Source organism: Aotus nancymaae, unplaced genomic scaffold (assembly GCF_030222135.1).
Source record: "Aotus nancymaae isolate 86718 unplaced genomic scaffold, 86718_ANA_hifiasm-v0.15.2.pri h1tg000025l, whole genome shotgun sequence".
NCBI lineage: Eukaryota > Metazoa > Chordata > Mammalia > Primates > Aotidae > Aotus > Aotus nancymaae.
In genome coordinates this window covers 19,552,234-19,577,419 of record NW_026988438.1, presented here as the reverse complement: position 1 = coordinate 19,577,419, position 25,186 = coordinate 19,552,234, and the positions used below count along the sequence as shown (strand labels likewise).

The window sequence follows — 25,186 nt, the reverse complement described above, 5'->3', positions numbered from 1 at the left end:
TTTGTGATATCTATTCATATTATTATATGTCATAGCAAAATGAACTTTTTTAAAAATGGTAAGCATGTATTAGTTACATAATCAGGAAAAAAGTCATCTTTTATAATGGGAAAAATTAGGTCAAGGATATTTCAGGTTTTATCCAATTAGTTTTCTTGTAAAGTTATGTGTTTTCTTTCATCTCAGTGTTGTTTGCTTCTCAAAGATGGAGGTTAGAGATTCCTTTCAGTAGTTAATGAAAGCTACAGATTTTTCTTGCCAAAAAATGTACATAAACACTTAAAATATTTTCCAAGCAATTTCACAGTGTTTGCAAAATTCAGATTGAAAACTCAGTTTCACAAATCCCATCCAGACATTTGCAGTGTATTAAGGTATATTAAAAATAATGTTCCAAAGCAACAGCATAAGTACACTTTAAAACTAGCTTAAAAATGAAAATTAGCAATAACATAACTTGTAAACCTATACAAAAGATATTTTATTGCAAAAATATGGCAATATTTTGTTTAAAGACCAAATAGTGAATTGAATTTAATGCCTATCTTTAAATCCTTAACAATATCTCAAATTTGGTTTAAATCTGTCTCTTCTTAAAGAATAGAAGGTGAAACAAATCCAGAAATCTTTTTTGAGTATATGGTCTGTGTTAGTAATCATATCTAAAGTGATAATGTTACCATATGCTGGGTAGAGTACTGAGTATCACATATGTTAACTTATTTAAACACTGCACTGTATTGCCTGCTAGCCATGTCATTTTTTTAAGTTGGGTGGTGAATACATGAGTTGTTTTTTGAACTCTTGGGAGCCTGAAGTATTTGGTAATCTTTTAAAAGACATTTATAAAAAAAAGTCTATGCCTTATCAAAGTTTATAACTCAGGAATTACTGAGATAAACAGTGGACAAAAAATGTTGGCAGATAACATACATAATTTTAATTGCAAAGTTAAGTAGTGAAAAATGTCTTTTTTTTCTTAAAGAGATATTTCACATCTATTTTATTTGTTTAGTTTTATTTTTTATTCTTTTTAGAGACAGGGTCTCTCTCTGGAGTACAGTGGCATGATTATAGCTCTCTGTAGCCTCAGCCTCCTGGGCTCAGGTTATCGTCCTGCCTCATTCTTCCAGGTAGCTGGGACTATAGGTGTATGCCTCCATACCCGGCTAATTTTTTAAGATTATTTTGTAGAGACAGGGTCTCACTATATAGGTTGCCCAGAGTGGTCTTGAACTCCTGGCCTCATGCAATCTTCCCACTTCAGCCTCCGAAAGTGCTGGGATTATAGGCATGAGCCATTCATGCCCAGCCAGTTTTCTGTTTTCTAATTGGAGCTTGGCAAGTAGGGAAAGTATTAGGGAAATAGCTTTAGTTCTGAGTGGGTGTCACTAGCCAGCTGAAGAAAAAGCAAAAAAAAAAAAAAAGGTAGTAGAAATGAGAAAGGGAGAGAGGGAAGAAAGAAAAATATGGATGCTGGGAAGTTGTATGTCTCTGTGGATATCTCTGAAGTTATCAGGTGTGGTTATTGCCTCAGTTGGCTGTTGTAAGCATGAAAAAGCCAGGGGCAATTTCAACTACCATTTCTGACCATCATCAACCACAAATTTTAGGCAATTTGTTAGAATTTTTAAAAAATCTTAATAGTTATTGGGTACCTGGAAGACATCAGAGAAAGTAATCACTTTTGTATATATTATTAATGTGCTTATAATAGAAATTCTTTGGGATGTCCAGATAAGATACCAAGCTATGTGAAACATAGCTGTTATTCAAGTCATGTCCTTTGAAATACTTGGAATTTGAAGAACAGGACATGTAGCTTATGTTATAACTAATTTGCGAGCAATATATGGCAAGATAGTCTTTTCCTATTTATTTTGTAAATTCTGAGTGCATTGAAAGTTGAAAGCAAAGGACAAAAGCTTCCTTTGTTCATGGCCCATATTCCAGTATATTTTTCTGAAATTGCCAATATCTTCTGATCAGTACTTTCATTTTTTAAATTGGTTATCAAACATTATTATTATTTCTATATAAAAGGTATTATTTCTATATAAAAGGCTTTAAGAAGACTGTGGTATAATTTTCTTAAGACGAAAGACATGATTATAAGCTAAAATATACCTTCAGTTTTGTGTACTACAAATCGAGGGAGATTGAGAATCTTTCAAATCAAGGGCAGACATTAAGTAAAAGCTTATGACTGGGTGGATTTGAAACATGATTAAATGACAAAGTAAATAAAAGCCCCTAGTCAAGTGAATTATAATGGGGGAAATAAGAGGACTAGATAAAAATTGAACCTCTGTTTCAAAAATAAATCTTTCCAGGAAGTGGTACCACTCTGGGGTCAAGAGAAATTGTAAGAACAATAAAATGAGCACACATGACCTTCCTTTCCTATGAAAACATGAACCAGAAAACTCCCCCATGATTTCCTTATGTTAGTATAGTGTGTATTGCTGAACTTTTCCATTTCTATTTTTGGACCTCAGTTGACTGTAAGTAACTGAAACTGAGGATGGGGTGAAGTGATGCCTAAAACCTTGGATAGTACCAAACACTATATATGTTTTTTCTATACCACACCTATGATAAAGTTTAATTTTTAAATTAGGCACAGTAAGAGATTAAAAATATTAAATTGGACCAATTATAGCAATATATTGTAATAAAAGCTACGTTAATGTGGTCTCCCTCTTGAAATATCTTACTGTACTGTACTCCTGATTATGTGAGATAAAATGCCTAACATGATAAGATCATGTGAGGCAAATGACATAGGCATTGTGACATACCTAGGGTAGGCTACTGCTGACCTTCTGACAATACATCAGGAAAATCTTTTGTTTTGGGTGATCCTGGATCATGATGTCAGGAGCAGATGATATCTATCCATGGTGAATGGGAGGGTAGCATATACATTATGGATGCACTGGATGAAGAGATGATTCATCTGGCAAGATGGAATGAGATTTCCTCATGTTATTTAGAATAGTGTGTATTTCTAAACTTTTCCATTTAATATTTTTGGACCGCAGTTGAGTGTAAGTAACTGGAACTCAGGATGGGGGGAAGGGAGGACTACAGTAAATCCAAGTTTGTAATACCTCATCAAAAACTCAACATGAAAGTTGAGTGTATTGAGTTATTTAAAACTGCAAAAAAAAAAAAAGTGGTGATGGTAGGAGGGAGTGGTAGGCATGGTAAGAGACAAAGATTTAAAATACCTTAATATTGTAGTTACAGGCAAAAGCCTTTAGTTATCCTATTTATTGGCCAATCTTTTGTAAATCCTCTTCTCTCTCTTCTTCCTTCCCTGTCTTCACTAAGTAGCTTTACTCAAGAATATCAGAAGCAAATGTGCTATCAAATTTGATGGTGCACTAAGAATTTCTAACAGTTTGTAAAGTGACATCTCACTGTTTAATTTACTCAGAACCTTCTTCCCTTCCTTTATTACTTCACTAGGGCTGCTATAACAAAGTATGATACACCAGGTGGCTTTACATACAACAGAAATCTATTATCTCACAGTTCTTGAGCCTGGAACTCCAATATCAAGGTGTTGGCAGGGCTGAATACATCTGAGTACAATAAGAGAGAATCCATTTCATGCCTCTTGCCTAGCTTCTGGTAATTTGGGGCCTCCCTGTGTCCATATGTTCTCATTGTTCAACACATGCCTATGAGTGAGAATATGCGGTGTTTGATTTTCTGTTCTTCTCTCAGTTTGCTGAGAATGATGGATTCCAGATTCATCCATGTCCCTACAAAGGACACAAACTCACCATTTTTTATGGCTGCATAGTATTCCATAGTGTATATGTGTGTGCCACATTTTCCTTATCTAGTCTATCATCAATGGCCATTTGGGTTGGTTCCAGGTCTTTGCTATTGTAAACAGTGCCACAGTGAACATACGTCTTTATAATAGAACGATTTATAATCCTTTGGATATATACCCAGTAATGGGATTGCTGGGACAAATGGAATTTCTCTTTCTAGGTCCTTGAGGAATTACCACACTGTATTCCACAATGGTTGAACTAATTTATGCTCCCACCAACAGTGTAAAAGTGTTCCTATTTCTCCACATCCTCTCCAGCATCTGTTGTCTCCAGATTTTTTAATGATTGCCATTCTAACTGGTGTGAGGTGGTATCTCAATGTGGTTTTGATTTGCATTCCTCTAGTGGCCAGTGATGATGAGCATTTTTCATATGTTTGTTGGCCTCATATACGTCTTCTTTTGAAAAGTGTCTGTTCATATCCTTTGCCCACTTTTGAATGGGTTTGTTTTTTTTTTTTTTTGTAAATCTGTTTTAGTTCTTTGTAGATTCTGGATATTAGCCCTTTGTCAGATGGGTAGATTGCAAAAATTATTTCCCATTCTGTTGGGTGCTGGTTCACTCTAATGATTGTTTCTTTTGCTGTACAGAAGCTCTGGAGTTGAATGAGATCCCATTTGTCTATTTTGGCTTTTGTTGCCAATGCTTTTGGTGTTTTAGTCATGAAGTCCTTCCCTATGCCTATGTCCTGAATGGTTTTACCTATGTTTTCTTCTAGGGTTTTTATGGTGTTAGGTCTTATGTTTAGGTCTTTAATCCATCTGGAGTTAATTTTAGTGTAAGGTGTCAGGAAGGAATCCAGTTTCTGCTTTCTGCACATGGCTAGCCAGTTTTCCCAACACCATCTATTAAGCAGGGAATCCTTTCCCCGTTGTTTGATTTTGTCAGGTTTGTCAAAGATCAGATGGTTGTAGATGTGTGGTGTTGCTTCCGAGGCCTCTCTTCTGTTCCATTGGTCTACATATCTGTTTTGGTACCAGTACCAGTACCACGCTGTTTTGATTACTGTAGCCTTGTAGTGTAGTTTGAAGTCCAGTAGTGTGATGCCTCCAGCTTTGTTCTTTTTGCTTAGAATTGTCCTGGCTATGTGGGCTCTCTTGGTTCCATATGAAGTTTAAGGTGGTTTTTTTCCAGTTCTGTGAAGGGGGTCATAGGTAGCTTCATGGGGATAGTGTTGAATCTATAAATTACTTTGGGCAGTATGGCCATTTTCACAATATTGATTCTTCCTAACTATGAGCATGGAATGTTTTTCCATCTGTTTGTGTCCTCTTATTTCATTGAGCAGTAGCTCTCCTTGAAGAGCTTTGTAGCTCTCCTTGAAGAGGTCTTTTACATCCATGCAGCTGAAAACCAAAAAAGAACAGGAGTAGCTATACTTGAATCAGATAAAATTGGCTACAAATCAAAGACTGAAAAGAGACATAGAAGGTCACTATAGAATGATAAAGAAGCCAATTCAGCAAGAGGATATAACCTTACAAATATCTATGCACCCAACACTGGAGGTCACAAATATATAAAGCAAACATTAATAGATGTAAAGGGAGAGATGGACAAGAATACAATAATAGTAGGAACATCCCACTCTCAGTAATGAACAGATCATCCAGACAGAAAATCAATGAAGAAACGTTGGAGTGAAACTGAAAATTAGGCCGAAAGAATGTATTTTATGAAGCAATATTGGCTGCTCTAGAGCCTCCAGAACTGAAAAAGAGCTGCAAGTGTGTGCTGCTATGAACATCTTTCCAGAGCCTTTTCTGCGCAGCTGGTATTGGCATCATACCAAAAGCAGTGTTTATCAAACTAGAGATTAAAAATCAAAATTCATTTTTGCAATAATGAGAAGTGGCCTGCATGTATGTACATGTACTCATGTGAGACAAGGCCTGTAGGTATCCCCACTTCCCTCTCCCAATACTAGTTAATTTTGAGTAATTGTGTATTGTCAGAAAAGTGATCAGTATTAGTTTTTATCATTCTAAAATTTGTTTTTAATTTTTCTGTTTAAAAGCAAGGCATGCTGTGTTGACTCTGTAACAGACTAATCTGAATTGTTAAAACTGCTCCCTGGTTATACTCTGGAGAGTAATCTGGGACATTTTAGTGGGATTTTTCCCATCTTTTTTGGGAGGGGTATGGGTAGGGTTTGATTTTTAGTCTTGTTTATTTTAATTAACCAGTGTACAGCCCTTAAGTAGAGGAGGACAGATTAGTTCTACATTCCACTTCTCAGATTTCATTTAGAAAACATCTTCTCATTCTGGTGCTCTTAGGAAGGAATATAGTAATGTACTACTTTTTGAAAGTTGCCTTTTCTCTCTATCCTTGAATAGATCCAGTATTTGATGACACTCGTGAAAGTGCGTGGAACCTGTCTTGTCCCTCCTCTTTATGTATGTGACTGTGACTTTCAAAGACATTTGTTTTTCATTTCCTGATTTGGGGGAAAATTAATTCCTACCTTCTTTCACTAATAAATGAAGAAAAGTATTGCATCTTTGAAATACACTAACTTGATTGAATATGTAATTTAAAATAAATTTTTCCCTGTCATTATTTTATATGCTTAGCATAGATTTGCAACTCAGTAATACAATTTATTCCTAGATTGAAGCTGGAGACCTATATGTACAGGAAATGTGAGAGGCAGTGCTAGAAGACAGACATCTATGGAATGATCCATATCCTTTTAAGTTATGAAAATGAAGGCCTACTTCATTAAGAAGCTGGAGGTGAGGTGAGGGTGAGGAGAACACTTAACAATAAGGGCACCAGTCAGGGGAATCCCCTTATGTGGGACATAAAAAATTGAATCTCGTGAAAATAGAGAGTAGGCTGGTGGTCATCAGAGATCGGGAAGGGTACGGTGGAGTAGGGATTTGAAAAGAAGTTGATTGATAGGAACAAATACATGGTTTGATAGAAAAACTGAGAACTAATGTTAGACAGATCAGTATGGTGACTGTAGTTTACAGTTATGTGTTGTATATATCAAAATAGCTAGAAGAGAATTCAAATGGTTTTAGCATGAAGAAAACACAAGTATTTAAAGTAATGAATATCCCAAGTACACTGATTAGATCTTTACATATTATATGAATGTATTATATGATCATATCTCCTTTGAAACACTATGTACATCTATTAAACGTCAGTAAAGAAAGAAAGAAAAAAAGCCCTGCTGACATCCTGATTTTAGCCCGGTGAGACCTGTGTCAACCTTTTGACCTCCAGAATTGTAAGATAATAAATTTATTGTGTTTTATACCTTTGAGTTTGTGATACTTTGTCACAGCAGCAGTAGAAAACTAACACAGTGACCAAATGGGAATCTGTAGAATTTCGGTGGTGAATGGCATATTGCAGTGAATTTAAGAGTTGACTTTTCTGCTTGAAGAATCTCTAATGAGAAAAACAGGAAAGCCATGATTGTTCATTGCAGATCTAAATTCTTATCTAAAGTACTTTCAAGAATTATATTCCAATTATCTAACTACTGAACTCCAACAGGTTTTTTAAGTTTTCTGTTCCATCTTTGCTATTTCAGAGGCAGGCATTTTAGACCCCAGCTTGAACAGTAAGTCTAGGAATAGGGTTGTCTTTCCTTCCTTTTTGTGCTCTGATATTTAAAATTATTGTAATCAATTGCATGTACTTCCCAGCTAAAGTCCTCTAATCAGGCAGTAGTCATCAATGATTGGGAAATAAGTTATAAAATGATTTTGTACATAGTTATTTGATTCAATTCAGCTTTATAGATGAGAGAACTGAAGTTCAGAGGAAATAAGTGATTATCCTTTGTCACATTGCCATTATCCATCTGCTACTGCCAGAGCTGGCATGGAGCCCAGAAATCTTTTCACTACCCAGTGCTATCTTTCTTCCTCATTATTACAATTCCCAGTTTGGCTTTGGGATCGGATAGCTTCTGGCCTTAGATAACCTTATCCATCCTCTAAAGCAGTATCACATATAAGAAGGGGGTAGCAGTGAACTGATAGTAGCCTCTCCACCCTCCCTTTAAAAAAAAATTCCTGACAAATAGCCTCATTGTTACTACAGCAACACAAAATGGAAAATGCTAATAGCAAACATATAGTCCTTACTGTGTGTTAGACACTGTTGTGACCATCTCTATAGTAATTCATTTAACCCTCATCACAATTTTCTGTTGTAGATATACCGTTACACAGGGGTTACCTTACTTGCCCAAGGTTATACTTACTTGGGATGGGTGCCCCAGTGAAGGTGACTAGCTCATAAGAAGGTTAGCAAAAATTCCTAAATCTGGATTTTTTTTTCAGATACTTTTTCTCCTTTTTATTTTGAAAAACTTCAAAGATACAGAGAATGTGAAGGAATAGTACAAGAAAGGCCCACATACGTATTCTTCATTAATGCAACAATTGTACACATTTGCACACTTCATATCCATTTGTATGTGTGTGTGTGTGATCATCTCTAAGTAGTAGGCATCACAACACTTCTGCATCCTTTATTTTTTTAAAAAATCAGATCATTGCTATTTAGGACTTTGGAATCGTTTAAGTTTAATTCAGATACTCATTCACTAATGCAGGACGAGAAAGAGGCAGGACAGTAGAAATTGTGTGGGAGAGTAAAGTTAGTTCAAATATTGAATAGCTAGCTATATGTTCTATACTTTAGCTATATTATGTCCCTCGATTTTCAAGACAACAGTATGATGTGGGTGATCTTATTATCCCCATTTTTACAGATAATCTCCAGATATAGAGGTATCTTGCCTGGGGCCACCCAATCAATACACAGCAAAGCCCCATACAAATCTGGGCTATTTGGTTCTAGACTTTGAGCTTTTTTCGACTTTGTGCCTAGGTAAACACTTTGAGGGGGAAAAAAAATCCAGATTTAAGAATTTTTGCTAACCTTCTTACGGGCAAATCACCTTTACGGGCAACTCAAAACTACTTTTAGTTTTGTTTCGTTTTGCCGTTTTTTTGTGTGTGTTTTGTTTTTTCTTTAACCGATAACCCAATCTAGACGGAACCTAAGATGCAAAAGGAATCCAGGGAGGTGGAGGGGGAGAAAGGGAAGGGCAGGAGGTGGTCGCAGGATGTTGCCTACGATTAGAGGCCCAGTGGATTCTGGGAATTGTAGTCCCAGACATCCAGGGCATTGCCGTTTAGGGCTACGGGAGAACCTGACTCTGCTCCCAGAAGCCTCTGGTGTGCCTCGCTGGGAACGCACTTCCTGGGACGCTGAGAGGGAGACGCTCCAAGAGGCTCCTCAGTGTGGGCGAGTAAAATGCCCTGCGTGTGAGAAGCAGGTAGGTGTGGTCAAGATGTTCGGATTTCTAGGTCTTTTGCATAAGTAACTGAGGATTTTATGTAAAACAGCTAAATCCGGGGGAATCAGGGGCATTGGACAACGCTGACCACATTTGTGGATGTGAAAATTGAGTAAGTATTTGGTAAGGCTTTACAAAATTACTTTGTACACAGGAGTATGGAAATGTCGACATGTGTTGCCGGAGCTGCTAAGAGCTGGAAGCTTTGCTGGCTCCGGTGTGCGGAGGAGCCCAGGCTGCTATTTTTGAATAACCAGCTGATGCTGGTTGTGTAATGATGACCTGCTTGCAGTTCAAACCCACTCAGTGTTGCAGGGATGGGCTAGCTCTCAGAGCGTCGACAGTCACTGTTGCGGTCTCTTTCCATTGGCTCTAACTAGTAGGGCATTTTTTTCTTTCTGCCAGGTCTGGTGCTGCTAAGCCCAGGGCTCGAAAGGAGGGAGGGGAGGGGGCGGAGGGGGCGGAGAGGGATGCGGATTACCCTAGAAGCTTGATTTGCTTTACTCAGTTCTGTGTTCCCGGCCTTATAAGGGGCCCATAGCCACATTAGGGAAAGGTCAGACTTGGTGACCTCACCTAAAATGACTGCCCAAGGATTCTGTTGTGTGTTATTAATTGTAAAACTATTTCCTCTTACTTTGGAGTGAGCAATTACGCTTGATACCAAGTCAAGAAACATCTGGGGCAGAGAGGGGTGGGGGGGACTTGGTTGAAATCTCGCAGCCAGTTGCAGAGAGTATTCTACATAATAATCATAATAGGGCCAGTGATGAACACCTCAATACAGGAAACTCTCAGATGCACATAATAATGAGTTTCCATTCTCATCCGACCTGTTTGAGATAAATGGTATTTGAAGAGGAAGCGGCTAATGTTGAAAATAGATATATAGAAGCAACTTTAAATGGTAGGTTGAGCCATTGGTGGAACTAATTTTTTTTAAGCATTCTAGTTGCAAATTTCAGGATGCAGAATTCAGATCAACTTTGTCTGGTTTTGCTGTCAATGTCCTTTTTTAAAAATGTAAAATAACGTTTCTTTTACTTCCAAGACAACTGCAGTCTTTCCTCACCTTCATTATCCTTTCACCGTAGTCGTGAAAATGATGTGAAACATTCAGTAAATATCAATCATATATTTCCAAGACAGCAAAGTGTTTTTCATCCTCATTTCTCCTATATTCTTAAGTCACAAAATGAGTTAATTGTTTTCCCATTTCTACGTATTTTTCTATATTCATAATGCATGAATTAAGGAATAAACAGCCTTTTCATTTTTATTTTTTTATTATTTGAGACAGAGTCTTGCTATGTTGTCCAGGCTGGAGTGCAGTGGCATGATCATGGCTCACTGTGGCCTTAAACTCCTGGGCTCAAGTGATCCTCCCATGTCAGCCTCCCAAGAAGCTGGGACAACAGGTGTGTACCACCATACCTGGCTAATTCTCTCTCTCTTTTTTTTTTTTTTGATACAGAGTCTCCCTTTGTTGCTCAGACTGGAGTGCAGTGGTGCAATCTCAGCTCACTGTAATCTCCACTCACTGTAATTTCCACCTCCCAGGTTCAAGCAATTTTTGTGCCTTAGCTTCCCAAGTAGCTGGGACTACAGGTGTGCGCCACCATACCTGGCTAATTTTTGTATTTTGGGGAGAGATGGGGTTTTGCCATGTTGGCCAGGCTGGTCTTGAACTCCTGCTCAAGTGATCATCCCACCTCAGCTTCTTGAAGTGTTGGGATTACAGGTGTAGCCATGGCACCCCTGCTAAACTGCCTTTTTAAAAAAACTTACTGTCCACTCTTTTTAGTATAACATTTCCTTGGTTTTAGGTGATTGCTAATTATTCTAATCCATGGGAATTCAAGCAGAGTTTTTAGAGAAGTATTATGTTAATTTGGAGTATTTTTCCTATTTCTTTAGGCTCAGATTATTGCTACTGTGTATTCAGAACTGCATGTGTTTCTTCTAAGTTGAATAAAGCTGTTTTGGAACTATCAGGTACCTCAAAGGGTAAGTACATCCTTTGATTATATCTTATTTCCCTCCCTCCTGCTACCAATAATGGACAATAATGATGCTTGTTTTTTTGTCTTGTTCAACAAAATAAAAATATAGGGCAGACCTCTCTTGTGAGTGCAATGATTGATGACCTACAGTTTCTAAGAAAACCCAAATTATAGGTAGAAGGAACTGTCAATGTTACCATCAATAATTAAGTTAGGGTTGGGCATGGTGGCTCAGCCTTGTAATCCCAGCACTTTGAGAGGCTGAGGTGGAAGGATCCCTTGAGCCCAGGAGTTTGAGACCATCCTTGGCAACGTAGCAAGATCCTGTCTGTATGAGAAAATTTTAAAAAATTGGCCAGGTGTGGTGGCACATGCCTATAATCCCACCTACTCCAGAAGCTGAGGTGGGAGGATTGCTTGAGCCTGGGCGGTCAAGGCTGCAGTGAGCCATGATTGTGCCACTGCACTCCAGCCTGAGTGTGAAAGCCAGACCCTGTCTCAAAAAAAAACAAACAAACAACAAAAAAAAAACTAGCTGCTATTAGACATATGTACTCTTGTAACTATAACTCAGAATTGTACCTAGAAAAAATAGTACAGTTTGTTGGGTCTGTGACTTCCTAAAGCTCTTAGCCACTGTTCCTGCACCAGCCTTCTTTAAACTCTATTCAAAACCATAGAATATATATCATTTGAAAATATTTTTATTTGAAATTATGTCTTTAATAATATTTGTGTACCAAATTTTATCTGCTTTTCTGAAAGTCACGGTGGAACAGAGAGTCAAATGACAAATGTGAAGTGGTTATTTGAAATAGAGACTATATTTGATTCGGTCAGTATCTCCAAAGAGAATGTTCTGTCCTTCTTGTTATATGACTAACCATCTGTAGCCATTTGCTCAGGGTCCAGAAGAAAAGTATGTTTCTAGTTGAAGAAAGTAAATAAGCCTGCTAATATAATCATTACTGACTTACATTTCTGACCATATTCAGCTTTACAAAGGACTTTGCTATTCATGATCTTACTACCTTGTGGGACACTTTACAGATTAAAAATTTGAGGTTCAGAGGACATAAGTGACTTGTCCAATTTGTAAATGATAGGTTATGACTGGTATTAAAGTCTTTGGTCTCCTGGACAATACCAAGCAGCCTCCTAGATGGAAACAACAAACCCACTTATGTGTATATATGACCTAGCTCAAAGCTCTCATCCAGCTATTGCTCATGACTGCTTGGCAGATTTGTTAAAGTGTTCTTAGCCTTGCATGTTTTCCACAGTCCCTAATTAGGGATTTTCACATGGCAAAAAGATGTTAATTTTTTTCCCCATTAAAAAACATATAAATTGTTTAGCTTTGATAAATACTAATTTGACATATTAACCACTCTTAAGAGAAGTACATCTAATTCATGACATACCTATTAAGTTGAAAACAGAAGAATCAACACCGGAATAATTGACTTTTTTTTTTTTTCTTTTGAGACGGAGTCTCACTCTGTCGCCCAGGCTGGAGTGCAGTGGTATGATCTCGGCTCACTGCAACCTCCGCCTCCTGGGTTCAAGCGATTCTCCTACCTCAGCATCCCAAGTAGCTGGAACTATAGGCACACGCCACCATACCCAGCTAATTTTTGTATTATTAGTAGAGATGGGGTTTCACCATATTGGCCCAGCTGGTCTCAAACTCCTGACCTTGTGATTAGCCCACCTCGGACTCCCAAAGTGCTGAGATTACAGGCATGAATCACTGCACCTGACCAGGAATAATTGACTTTCTAATCATTGTTGAAGTTAGCCAATATTGCTAAACCTAGTTATTTATTTCTAGAAGCATAGTCTGTATGTAAGTACCTAAGGATGGCCTCCTCTTTGCTAATCACAGGTTTCTGGGAGAAGGAAATGAATGTTGTGCTATAAAATATTTTATAAAATGGGAGTCTTTTGGCCAAAGAGGAGCAGAAAGCAGGGGCACAGTCTAGAAGCAGTCTGGATGCATCAGAACGCAGGGTGGTGTGAATTCTCCGAAATGAAGTGAATGGAACTGAGACTAAATTTCTGTCTGTATTCTGACCAGAGTTATATAGAACCTCCATTTGTTTGTTCATTCATTCAACAAATAATTGAGTGCCTTTTATATGCCAGTATTGGACACAGTGAACAAAACAAAGGGATCTCTGTCCTGGAATTCACAGTCTGATGGGAAAGAAAACAACACTGAACAAGTAATTATAAGAATGATCACTGCTACAGAAGAAAAAGTGCAAAAGTGCTACTACAGCATATAACCAGGGGTGGGGGGAGGTTTAGGGTGAGCCTCTCTGGACACTAGAAGAATGAGTAAATATTAACTAAGCAAAGAATAGGTTGGGATTAAGAAACTTCTAGGAGAAAGAAGACCCTTAACCAAATTAGAAAGTGGAAAATATGGGAAGTTAAAGAAAAGATGGTGTGGCTGCATAGACTATAGTGTGTAAGGTGGGAGAGTGGCACATATGAAGGTTGAGAATTTGGTAGGAATTAGATGGTGTAAGCTATGGGGAGGATTTAAAACTTTAGAGACTTTATTCTGTGGGAGATGCGAACTTATTGAATGGTAAGAAATGGAATGACAGATGAGGTTTGCATTTGAAAAAAATTATTCTGGATTAAAACTAGTTGGCACAGCACAAGAGTAGAGGTCTTTTTACCCCTACAAGTATGAACAAATCCTAATCTGGAAGTCAGCATTATCTTTGTTTTAAAACATTAAACATATTCTTTCCCCCAAACAATCCTATAAAATGTTACTTCAGTCAGGCACAGTGGCTTACTTTTGTAATTACAGCCCTTTGAAAGGCTGAGGTGTGGAGATTGCTTGAGCCCAAGAGTTCAAGACTAGCTTGGGCAACATAGCAAGACCCCATCTCTACAGAAAACTTAAAAATTAGCCCAGCATGGTGGCATGCAGCTATAATCCCAGCTACTCAGGAGGCTGAGGCAGGAGGATTACTTGAGCCCAGGATCTCAGCTCACTGAAATCTAGTGAGCTGTGATCATGCCCCGTTCTCCGGCTTGAGTGATACAGTAAGACCCTGTTTTAAAAGAAATTACTTTATCTTTCTGGTGGGATATATGACTTATCAAATCATAGGTATGTGAAATCAGGAACAGGACATAAAAAGTAAAGTAGCCAAAAGAAGTTACAAGGAACTAGACATTAATTCCAGCATCAGGCTGAATTTTAGCTTAAGAATTAAGGCTAATAGTACTTTTCTTGTGAAGAAGTGCCATGGTATCCTTGTTGACTCTGTATAAGTCCTTTGTCTGTCCGTGAGATCTGAGCTAAGAATGCTTCATCAAAGGCAATTTCAGAGGACCGATATAACACTTGTATTGATTTGATGCAGGTGATAGTTAAAAGCACTTAATACTGAAATAAATATTGACCCACCTCTCTCCATTAATGTCATTTGATAGTCTATAGGCTAAGAATTATAGGAATTTATTTACTTTTCTTAAAGATTTGTATTTTTGTAGAGATGGAGTCTCACTATGTTGCCCAAGCTGGTCTCAAACTCCTGGGCTCAAGCTATCCTCTCACCAGAGCCTCCCAAAGTGCTGAGATTACAGGCATGAGCCACAGCACCTGGCCTGTAATTTATTAATAATAGAGTTATACATCTTAATCTTGTTTCTCACTCCATTTACATTGCAGGAATCAGTATTACAAGGCAGTTTTATTGCAGAAATCTCAATTACATTGAAATTCCAAGTATTTCTATACTACTTCTGTTTTTCCTTGTTTGTTTGTTTATTTTGAGACAGAGTCTTGCTCTGTTGCCCAGGCTGGAGTGCAGTAGTGCGATCTGGGTTCACTGCAACCTCTGCCTCCCAGGTTCAAGCCTCAGCCTCCCGAGTCGCTGGAATTACCGACACGTGCCATCATGCCGGCTAGTTTTTGTATTTTTAGTAGAGATGGGGTTTCACCATGTTGACCAGGCTGGTCTCAAACTCCTGATTCAAGCAATCCACTCACCTTGGCCTCCCAAAGTGCTGGGATTACAGGCATGAGCCACTTCACTCAGCCAGTATACTACTGAAAGCAGAAAGGAATTGTGATATACACCATGGAATACTATGCAGCCATAAAAAAGGATGAGTTCATGTCCTTTGCAAGGACATGGATAAATCTGGAAACCATCATTCTCAGCAAACTGACACAAGAACAGAAAACCAAACACCCCATGTTCTCACTCATAAGTAGGTGTTAAACAATGAGAACACATGGACACAAGGAGGGGAACATCACACACTGGAGTCTGTTGAGGGATGTGGGGCTAGGGGAGGAATAGCAGGGGGTGGGGAGATTGGGGAGGGATAACATTAAGAGGAATACCTAATGTAGGTAATGGGGGGCTGGAGGCAGCAAACCACCATGGCATGTGTATACCTATGTAACAATACTGCAAGATCTGCACATGTACCCCAGAACTTAAAGTGAAATAATAATAAAAACAATATTCACCAAGAAAAAAAAAGGAGGAATTGTGATTGCATTAGAACTTTGAGTGGGTTATCTGAAGTCTTCTGAAGCTTGAAAGAAACAGAGGGAACATTTTTTCTTATGTAGTCACAACTTTAATCAAATCATTCTCCTTTATTTCTCAGTCTTTTAATCCTGAATGATAAATTTTATTTACTTATTCACTTTGCTTAACACCTAACAATAATCACTTGATATGTAGTAATTATACAGTTGATTCACCCCCAGCACTTTGAATTTGCATAAAACAGCTGATTATTTCCACAAGTCTGTCTATAAACACACTGGGAGCAAGGTCCAGGTCTCAGTAGTCTTGGTGTCTTTCCAGGGCTTACCAGAGTGTTTTGCATATGCTAGACACTCAGCACAACATAAGTATTCGTTGAATGAATGATTGCTTCTTAGTAATAGCTACTTCCTTGTACAGTTCTTCATTACCAGTGACCCACCTTTGTGAGTTACTGTGGTCTTTGTACAGAGCCCACTACTCGTTTATTCAAATAATCCTAGAATGACTTGTGTGCCAGGCACACAAGTTGTAGGGGAGAGATAGACAGATGAATGATCGAAGACCACCAGAGAGCTGTATCCTAGAGCTTGGCATCTCTAGTAGCCTTTTCTAATGCAAACATTCTCAAATCTGTACTGGTTTCCATTTCTGTACTAAGGTATTTGGTTACTGCAATTAAGCAAAACAACTTTTTCCCCATTTGCATGAAAAAAAATACTGTAATTTCTTTGTCTCCCCCTTTCATAAAATTTTCTTAAACAATTGCTACTTCTGATAATACTGATAGAAGGTAACATAATAAATAGTAAACTAACATTAATGGAAAAACTTGGAACTAACCGTGTTTAACTTGAGGACTTTAAAAATGGTTACTTGTGCTTAAACTCTGATTTTATATTATACATTTACATTTATATATGCTGTATGTGTATATTTGAATGTATGTATGTACACATAGGCATTTTTTTGGTTAGTAAAATTATTCTGGCTAGGTGCAGTTGCTTGTGCCTATAATCCCAGCTTGTAATTTCAGCACTTTTGGAGGCCAAGGAAAGAAGATTGCTTGAGGCCAGGAGTTAGAGACCAGTCTGGCCAACATGGTGAAACCAGGTCTCTAAAAGAAAGCAAGAGAAAGGGAAGAAGAATTGTTGGGGTGGAAGGAGGGCTGGGTGCAGTGGTTCACGCCTGTAATCTCAGTACTTTGGGAGGCTGAGGCAGGTGGATTATTTGAGCCCAGGAGTTTGAGACTAGCCTGGGCTACATGACGAAACCCCGTCTCTACAAAAAATAAAAAAATTAGCTGAACGTAGTGACATGTGCCTGTGGTCCCAGCTTCTCAGGAGGCTGAGATGTGAGGATCACTTGAGCCTGGGAGGTCAAGGCTACAGTGAGCTGTGATTGTGTCACTGCACTCTAGGCTGGGCAACAGAGTAAGACATGTCTCTCTCTCTCTCTCACACACACACACACACACACAAATTATTCCTGTATTATATAACTGGATTAAATATACAAATAACATTGTTTTCTTTTTTTTTCTATTCTTTCTTTTTTTTTTTTTTTTTTGTGAGATGGTGTCTCACTCTGTCACCAGGCCAGAGTGCAGGGGCGAGATCTCTGCTCACTGCAACCTCCACATCCCATCAAGTGATTCTCCTGCCTCAGCCTCCTGAGTAGCGGGGCCTACAGGCATGTGCCACCATGCCCAGCTAATTTTTGTATTTTTAGTAGAGACAGGGTTTCCACATGTTGGCCAGGCTGGTCTCAATCTCTTGACCTTGTGATCCACCTACCTCGGCCTTCCAAAGTGCTGGGACTACAGGTGTAAACCACTTTATAAAACAAATAACATTGTTTTATAAAGAACATTTTGCACTCCTCCTGGAATTCATATAAGAATCACATTCTAAAGCCAGCTTCCTAGCATTTTGGTCATAATTGTCTTTCTGATCCTGAAAGCTTGGAAACACAACTTCACCGTCTCAGGAGATAATATTTGATTCTCAAAGGATGATGGAACTGTATTCAGAAATAAAAATTATTCTCAACCTTGCCCCTTCACATGCTCTGACCAAAAAAGTAAATGAACTACCTTATTGAAGTAGTCTGCTCTGTTACCTCATAGTTGGCATCATAGAAGGCAGAGAAAATACATTTGAGCTCTACTTTGAGAGTAAATATCAGACCCTTGAGGAAATTAAAGCTGAATAAAATGCTAGCTTTTTATAATTTGTCATATACAGAAAAAGAATATGGCTGTTTAATTTGGAAGGAAAGAAAGGCCTGGCTACTGTTTTTCTTATAATAGCATTAGTAGAAATAGGTTGTCATTACTTCAAAAATGTTTGCATTCATCTTATATGAACAGTAGTAGTAGTAACCAACAAGTGCTATAGATTTCCCTGAAAAGCACTTGGGTTATCTTGAATCAACAAGGAAGTAGTTAAGCAGAATAATTTCAGGGACCTTTGTTCTCATCTTTTCATTTGACTGACTCATTGGAGATGAGCTCATTTACTTTTTATAATTTCCTAGTGTGCCTAGTACATAGAAATGAGATCAGTTTGCTTTTTCTTAGTTAACGTTCAGCGAATGTTCTTTGAACTACTTCGATGTGCCAACCACTGAGTTGGGTCACTGAATGCAAAGAAGTAATTAACACTTGGGCATAGCATTTATTGTGGTTTAGACATATTTTAAGCTCTCGACATTATATTATCTCATTGGACCCACAGAACAATGCTGTGATGTTGGCACTCTTATTTTTTCCATTTCACAGATGAAGAAAATGAGTCAGGGAAGTTCTGTATCTGGCCCAACATCAGTGGGCTAGTAAGTGAGGAGACAGGGATTAGAATCCAGGCAGTCTGGCTAAGAGTTGACTCTCAACCATTCTCCTGTCCTACAGTGCTTCCTTCCCTACACCATTCCCTTTTATGAGCCTTCTTCACCCCTGCTGTATGAACATTTGGGCCTGAATTTGTGGCGTTTGTAGCTAACTGATGACTGATGAGTAGGCCCTTGCAATACGAGTGCCTGGCACATGCAGAGTGATTGATATATGTGTGTTGAAAGAACGATTATTGAGAGACAAGAAGATTGAAGGTATGATTGTAAGAGACTTTGACATTATCTTGGTTAAAATTTTTAAATAGTGAAGAAAAATAGTGATGGCTAAAGATTTTAGTTGCCCCATGACCCAGTCAGTAATAACCAAATGTGTGTGCACCTGTGCTCTGAGGTCACATACACATGCATTTATATACCCTTGTATTGTACAGAGAGGAAACAAGGGGGAGACTTTTCTTCTTTGCATTGACATTTCATCATTAGATGTGTTGCCAGTTGGCACCACCACCCTTGCTTCTCTGTTCTTTGTCCCCTCACAATTTGTCCTCTTGTGTGTCATCCCCTAGTCTGACTGACAGCACTCCACAAGCTTGCCTGCCATGGGCTGTCGGGATGTCCACGCAGCCACAGTCCTTTCCTTCCTGTGTGGAATCGCTTCAGTAGCAGGCCTCTTTGCAGGGACTCTGCTTCCCAACTGGAGAAAATTACGATTGATCACATTCAACAGAAATGAGAAGAACCTGACTGTTTACACAGGCCTGTGGGTGAAATGTGCCCGGTATGATGGGAGCAGTGATTGCCTGATGTACGACACTACTTGGTACTCATCAGTTGACCAGCTGGACCTGCGTGTCCTCCAGTTTGCCCTACCCCTCAGCATGCTGATCGCAATGGGTGCCCTGCTGCTCTGCCTGATTGGAATGTGCAACACTGCCTTCAGGTCCTCGGTGCCCAACATCAAACTGGCCAAGTGTCTGGTCAATAGTGCAGGTTGCCACCTGGTGGCTGGGCTGCTATTTTTCCTGGCAGGTACTGTGAGCCTCTCCCCATCTATCTGGGTCTTCTTTTATAACATCCACCTGAACAAGAAGTTTGAGCCAGTCTTTTCATTTGACTATGCAGTGTATGTCACTATTGCTAGTGCTGGGGGCCTGTTTATGACTTCGCTTATACTGTTTATTTGGTATTGTACATGCAAATCTTTGCCTTCTCCTTTCTGGCAACCACTGTATTCCCATCCACCCAGTATGCATACTTATTCACAGCCTTATTCAGCACGCTCTCGCCTCTCTGCCATTGAAATTGACATTCCAGTAGTTTCACACACCACTTAATGGGGAAATAGTTAATTGTTAAAACTTCTTGTAGCCTCACATTCCCCTTGTGCAAGGAGCTCTTTTGGACCTATATACATTTTCCTTTCTTTTTGACCAGTCATTGAAGCCAAATTTGTATGTCCTGGTAGAATGAAGTGCTGCTAGTTTTTATGAGAAGTACACTATATTAAATGTGAATTTTTTATTTTGCTTCTTATACTGGAAGGAATTTTAGCCTTCATATTGATATCTAATCAGTTATTTAAGTGGAAAAGGCCTGCATCACAATTGAGGTGATTTAGAGCAACATGTTAAAGAATGATGGTTAACAGAAACTCTTGTATACAATCTTCATGAACATTTCAGTGCATATTTTTCTTTTTCTACAATACCTTTAACTGCAAAAAAAAAAGCAGTTTCAAATATAAGAAATTTATTTCAGGCAAAGGTAATATTTTAATAGTAGTCAATAATCTAGCTTAAGGTTGTAACTTTTCTTCTCTCTTGGGGCTAATTGTATGAATAGGTGTCAGTATGTTGAAAATTACTTTTGTGGGTTTCTTCTACCTCATGCCAGTGTTTAAAAGTAAAATGTATTTTGAATGATGTTAGAATAAGACTAACATTCTAAATATCTACTACTTATAAATGACATGTAACAATTTTAACATTAATGATTCCATAAATTACATTATTGAGATTAAACTGTGCTTTATGACAGGTTAGTGTTTCCTCCATGAAAATCCTTTTTTGGAGATGTCATTCATCAAGCAGTACTCATGCCCATATACAATCTTTTACTGGCTAAGAGAAATAAATAAAAGGGCCATAATAGTTTGTTCTCTTTCACACATAATTTAGTATGAGACAAGAAGTCTGTTCTTCAGTGACTACACTAGAGATTTACTCTGGTAACTGCCTTTTGAGTTATGGGCGAAGTAAGGTATGGCCTTACCATAACCTTGATTCATTCACCCTTGATTAATTTCCCACCCCCGTCACTGATTATTTCCTTGAGCATATATCTCTGCCTAACACTTTAGTAGGTGCTATAGAGGATACGTGAGAAGTATGAGATTGGTCCCATCCAGTAAGACATTTTAATAGAGAAGATCAAAATGTTACCTGACAGTTGGGGAACAGTCTAACTTCATTGGCAGTTGGCCTTGACATCTTAATCATTGATCCAGGAATATATTTCAACCAGAAACAGGAATTTCTGGCAAACAGACAAATTGTACAATACCAATAATATCCTGGACCTTGAAATTCTGTTTACTTCAGTCCATTGTATCCTTAAGGCACCTGTGTTAGCCTAGATTTTGTAATAACACTCTTTTATGAGAATGGGCAAAAGTGGTAGAGAAATTAAATTGTTCCCTTTCCACTTCTGAAAGTATGATGATGTATTAAGGAAGGAGGAGTTATTAAAAATACCTCTTCTGATGAGGTAACAATTAGATGAAACCATGTTAAAACTGAGATGAACACTTAGAAATTCAGGGATATTGGGTCTTTAGCCTTATGAATTTGAGCTGCTTATTTAATTGGTGTAATTTGCTACATATTAGTACTATATTCATAAGGATTTTTTATTAATCACAGATTTTACAAACAGCTAGTTGTATGGTAAACAGATTATTATACTTTTTGCAAATCTAAATATGATTCTAGTTAGTATTTGTGTAGATGTATTTGGTACTTTTTCCCCTAATTCCATCACTAGTTTATATATATAGCAAATAAATCTAGTTGTATACATTTTTAAATACCATCAGTAGAAAGCACACAAGCCTATGGTTTTTTTAGTCAATAGCTTCTGATTTCTTTCACTTTTCACTTTTTCAGATGTAGCGGAGTCTTGATCATTTTAAGACAATAGTGGGTAGAATTTTGAGATTGATATTACTTTTCCCTTTTTGTTAATTAATTTCAGTCCTCTCTCACTATGCTTTTGTCCAGAAGCATCAAGAATTCTACCATTCCCTGGGTCTTTGTATATAAACAATGTTAAAGAAAGGTAGACTCAGCTATTAGGATATTAGACAGGTTTTTTAGTCCATGGGATTGTACATATAAACATTAAGCTTTCCTATAAGAATCTTGGCTTTGTAATCTTTAGTCTCAAATTGGTATTTATTATGGATTCACTAGACAAACAGCTGTTTCCTTATTGTCTTTTTCCTTTAGTGTTTCTGATTTGCTATCAGTAGCTATTTTTAAAGCCATCAAAGGAAAATAATTATTTACAGTTTTTGAAGTCACTTTTGAGCCTTCATCAAGCTCTCATTGTGATGGGAGGGATACCTTTTGTTGTTAAAAGCCAATTAATGTTAAAGGACTTTTATGGAAGCCAACTTGGAAAACAACCTTAAATGTGGATGTATCAGATTTGGTTTATCCAGCCATGGGAGAGAAAACAAAGCTAAGTTTACTTTACTTGTACATACACAGTACGATGGATAGTATATTTGCTGTAAACTACAATGTAAAACCTCAATAAAAGTGCACTGTACTTCTTGATGTTTATTAAAAGATGATGTATTTTTACAAGTTTCTGCTTCTGTTTTTTTCCTCAGTGTTTTAGGTGAAATATTTTGAGAAATGTTTCTCAAATGTATATAAATTGAAAAAGACAGTTTCATTTAAAGCCCTAAAACATGTGAACTGGAAGGCTGGGTGTAGTGGCTCACGCCTGTAATCCAGCACTTTAGGAGGCTGAGGCAGGTGGATCACTTGAGGTCAGGCACTTGAGACTATCCTGGCCAACATGGCGAAACCCTGTCTGTACTGAAAATACAAAAAATTAGCCAGGCATGGTGGTGCATGCCTGTAATCCCAGCTACTCAAGTGGCTGAGGCACAACAATTGCTTGAACATGGGAGGTGGAGGATGCAGTGAGCTACGATCATGCCACTGCATTCCAGCCTGGGTGATGGAGACTGTCTCACAAAAGGAACTAGAAAGGAATTGGAAAACGTGGAATTATTATCATACAAGTGCCAAGACCCTTTATCCATTTCTAAAAATAGTCCAAATGATCCTGTGGTCCTAACAGTTCACTGGGCTTTTGTTATTGTTTTGTTTTTTAGATGGTCCACAAAGAATCAATGAAGTTGTGGGCCAGATTTGTCTCATCAATGGAGTTTTCTCAGCCCGTGATCTTAGAGACTGGGAATTTGGTTCTCAAACAGTTAAGTAGAGGGAACTGCCCATACTCTTCAAAGCTTGAGGTTACCAGAAGTGGTCCTGACAGGCATGTCACCTCAACATTTCTGAATCCTGTGATGAACATGTAGTTTTAGATTACACCTGTGTTGGGACAGTTCTTACATACACTTCTCACTGAAACATGTGGCTCTGATAGTATTAGGTGGTCAAGCCATATGTTGCACTGGAAATCAGAAGCTACTTCAAACTGGGTTACACTAAAGCACAACAGTCCACTTTGGACTGTTCTGCAGGTTCACTGAGGGTGAATAAATGGTAGAGAAACCATTCATGCTAACCAAGTTCACAGGAGACTGGTTTACCAACCAGAAGTGAGAAATACATGTTACTTGGAACCCTCAAACACAACTAGTTTTATCCAAGACCCAGCACATCTTATTCTGCCAAAAAGTGAGGAAATGCTCAAAGAATCATGGGAGCTTATCAAATTTCACAGGAGCCAGATTGAAGGTGCTCCCATTGGCCAAATCTGGGACATTTGGAAAATCAAAATAAATGATAGTAATGGTTCTATCTTTTTCTTTTTTTGAGACAGAGTCTTGCTCTCTCGCCTAGGCTGTAGTGCAGTGGCGAGATCTTGGCTCACTGCAACCTCTGCCTCCCGGGTTTAAGCAGTTTACTGCCTCAGCCTCCCAAGTCGCTTGGATTACAGGTTTGTGCCACCACACCTAGCTAATTTTTGTATTTTTAGTAGAGATGGGGTTTTACCATCTTGACTAGGCTGGCTTGAACTACTGACCTTGTGATCCACCAGCCTTGGCCTCCCACAGTGTTGGGATTACAGGCATAAGCCACTGCACTCGGCCCAAAAAGCTCTTTCTTATAGTAAAATACCAAATAATAAGTAGAGAAAAAAATGAGAAAAACATCAACGGAATTAAAATTAGTTGCCTGAATTTTTTCTGAGAAGCAGGATATCTACTTAGTCTCAAAGTACAAAATGGCTTATTAATTTCAGAAAGGAAAATAACATTACAGTGGATAAACTCGGCAACCTTAGTTGAGTGATCAGGTTTATCGCCAATAAGAAAAAGCAAGCAACATCATGCACTTCATGATGTGATGCAAGAAGGCCACAGTATTTCTGAGGTATTGCCTGAGTCTCATCTTGAAACGTGCAGCTTGTTGGTCCCATTTTTTCTTTTCATTTCCTTCTCTATCCTGATCTCATATCTCTTCATTTTTATAAAAATGCATAAAAACGTAGTCCTATCTCCAAAACTTTTTATAAAATAAACTCTTTTAGGAGAGTTTTAAAGAATTTGTGTCAGACTTCTATCCTGAAATACTTAAAAGTCCCTGCAGAAGAGTTGTAAATCAAAGTTACAGAACCACAGGACTGGATGGGAACTTAGTTAGCTGTTCCATTTCTGTTGGTTAGCGATGTCTTCAATCTGAAAGCATACTCAAGTTACCCCACAAACACGAGAGGAGCGTTTCCAGGAGAGGCTCATCCCCCTCGACCTGCTGGGTGGCTCCTTACCCCTCCAGTGCAGGAAGCTTCTGCATCAGTGCCGTAGCATGCAAGAGAGCCCTTTCAGCTTCACTGCAGGACTGTGGGACTTGGGAAGAAAAAGCACATCTATAGCATAGCCTGCCTAGTGTTCATAACCAAATATCCAAATCCGCTATTAATGGGAAATTTGGGTTGGTTGGTTGTATTTTGGTTCAAAATATACCAACTTTTCAGACTGTTCTATAAAAATTTGTATTCAGGCCGGGTGCGGTGGCGCACACCTGTAATCCCAGCACTTTGGGAGGCCGAGGCAGGTGAATCATGAGGTCAGGGGTTCAAGACCAGCCTGACCTAGATGATGAAACCCTGTCTCTACTAAAAGTTACAAAAAAATTGGCCAGACTCAGTGGCATGTGCCTGTAATCCCAGCCACTCAGGAGGCTGAGGCAGGAGAATTTCTTGAACCTGGGAGGTGGAGGTTGCAGCAAGGCCAAGATCATGCTACTGCACTCCAAGCTGGGTGACAGAGTGAGACTGTCTCAAACACACACACACACACACACACACACACACAGTATTCAGCAAATTTTTGGAAAGATAGTG

At 38.5% G+C, this 25,186-nt stretch overlaps 3 protein-coding genes across 5 annotated transcripts in view; all 3 read left to right on the top strand.

The window, feature by feature from the left end:
* GTPBP10 (GTP binding protein 10) overlaps positions 1–7,127 on the top strand; it is a 32,702-nt gene extending 25,575 nt beyond the window's left edge. For all 3 annotated transcript variants that reach the window (XR_010344063.1, XR_010344062.1, XM_012450856.3), the window contains one exon: positions 6,468–7,127. Coding sequence is in view for 1 of the 3 variants with exons in the window: in XM_012450856.3 (XP_012306279.2) it covers positions 6,468–6,503 (36 nt within the window). In the remaining 2 variants the exon portion in view is untranslated. The remainder of the gene's footprint in view (positions 1–6,467) is intronic.
* A 3,979-nt stretch (positions 7,128–11,106) lies between these two features.
* Positions 11,107–22,450, top strand: CLDN12 (claudin 12). The gene is made up of 2 exons (XM_012450851.2): positions 11,107–11,196; positions 19,147–22,450. Exon 2 carries the CDS (start codon positions 19,180–19,182, stop codon positions 19,912–19,914), a length of 735 nt encoding a protein of 244 aa, XP_012306274.1. The 5' UTR covers positions 11,107–11,196; positions 19,147–19,179; the 3' UTR covers positions 19,915–22,450.
* CDK14 (cyclin dependent kinase 14) overlaps positions 11,108–25,186 on the top strand; it is a 763,966-nt gene continuing 749,887 nt past the window's right edge. Inside the window, exon 1 of the mRNA XM_064380407.1 lies at positions 11,108–11,196. The gene's annotated coding sequence lies outside the window, so the exon portion shown is untranslated. The remainder of the gene's footprint in view (positions 11,197–25,186) is intronic.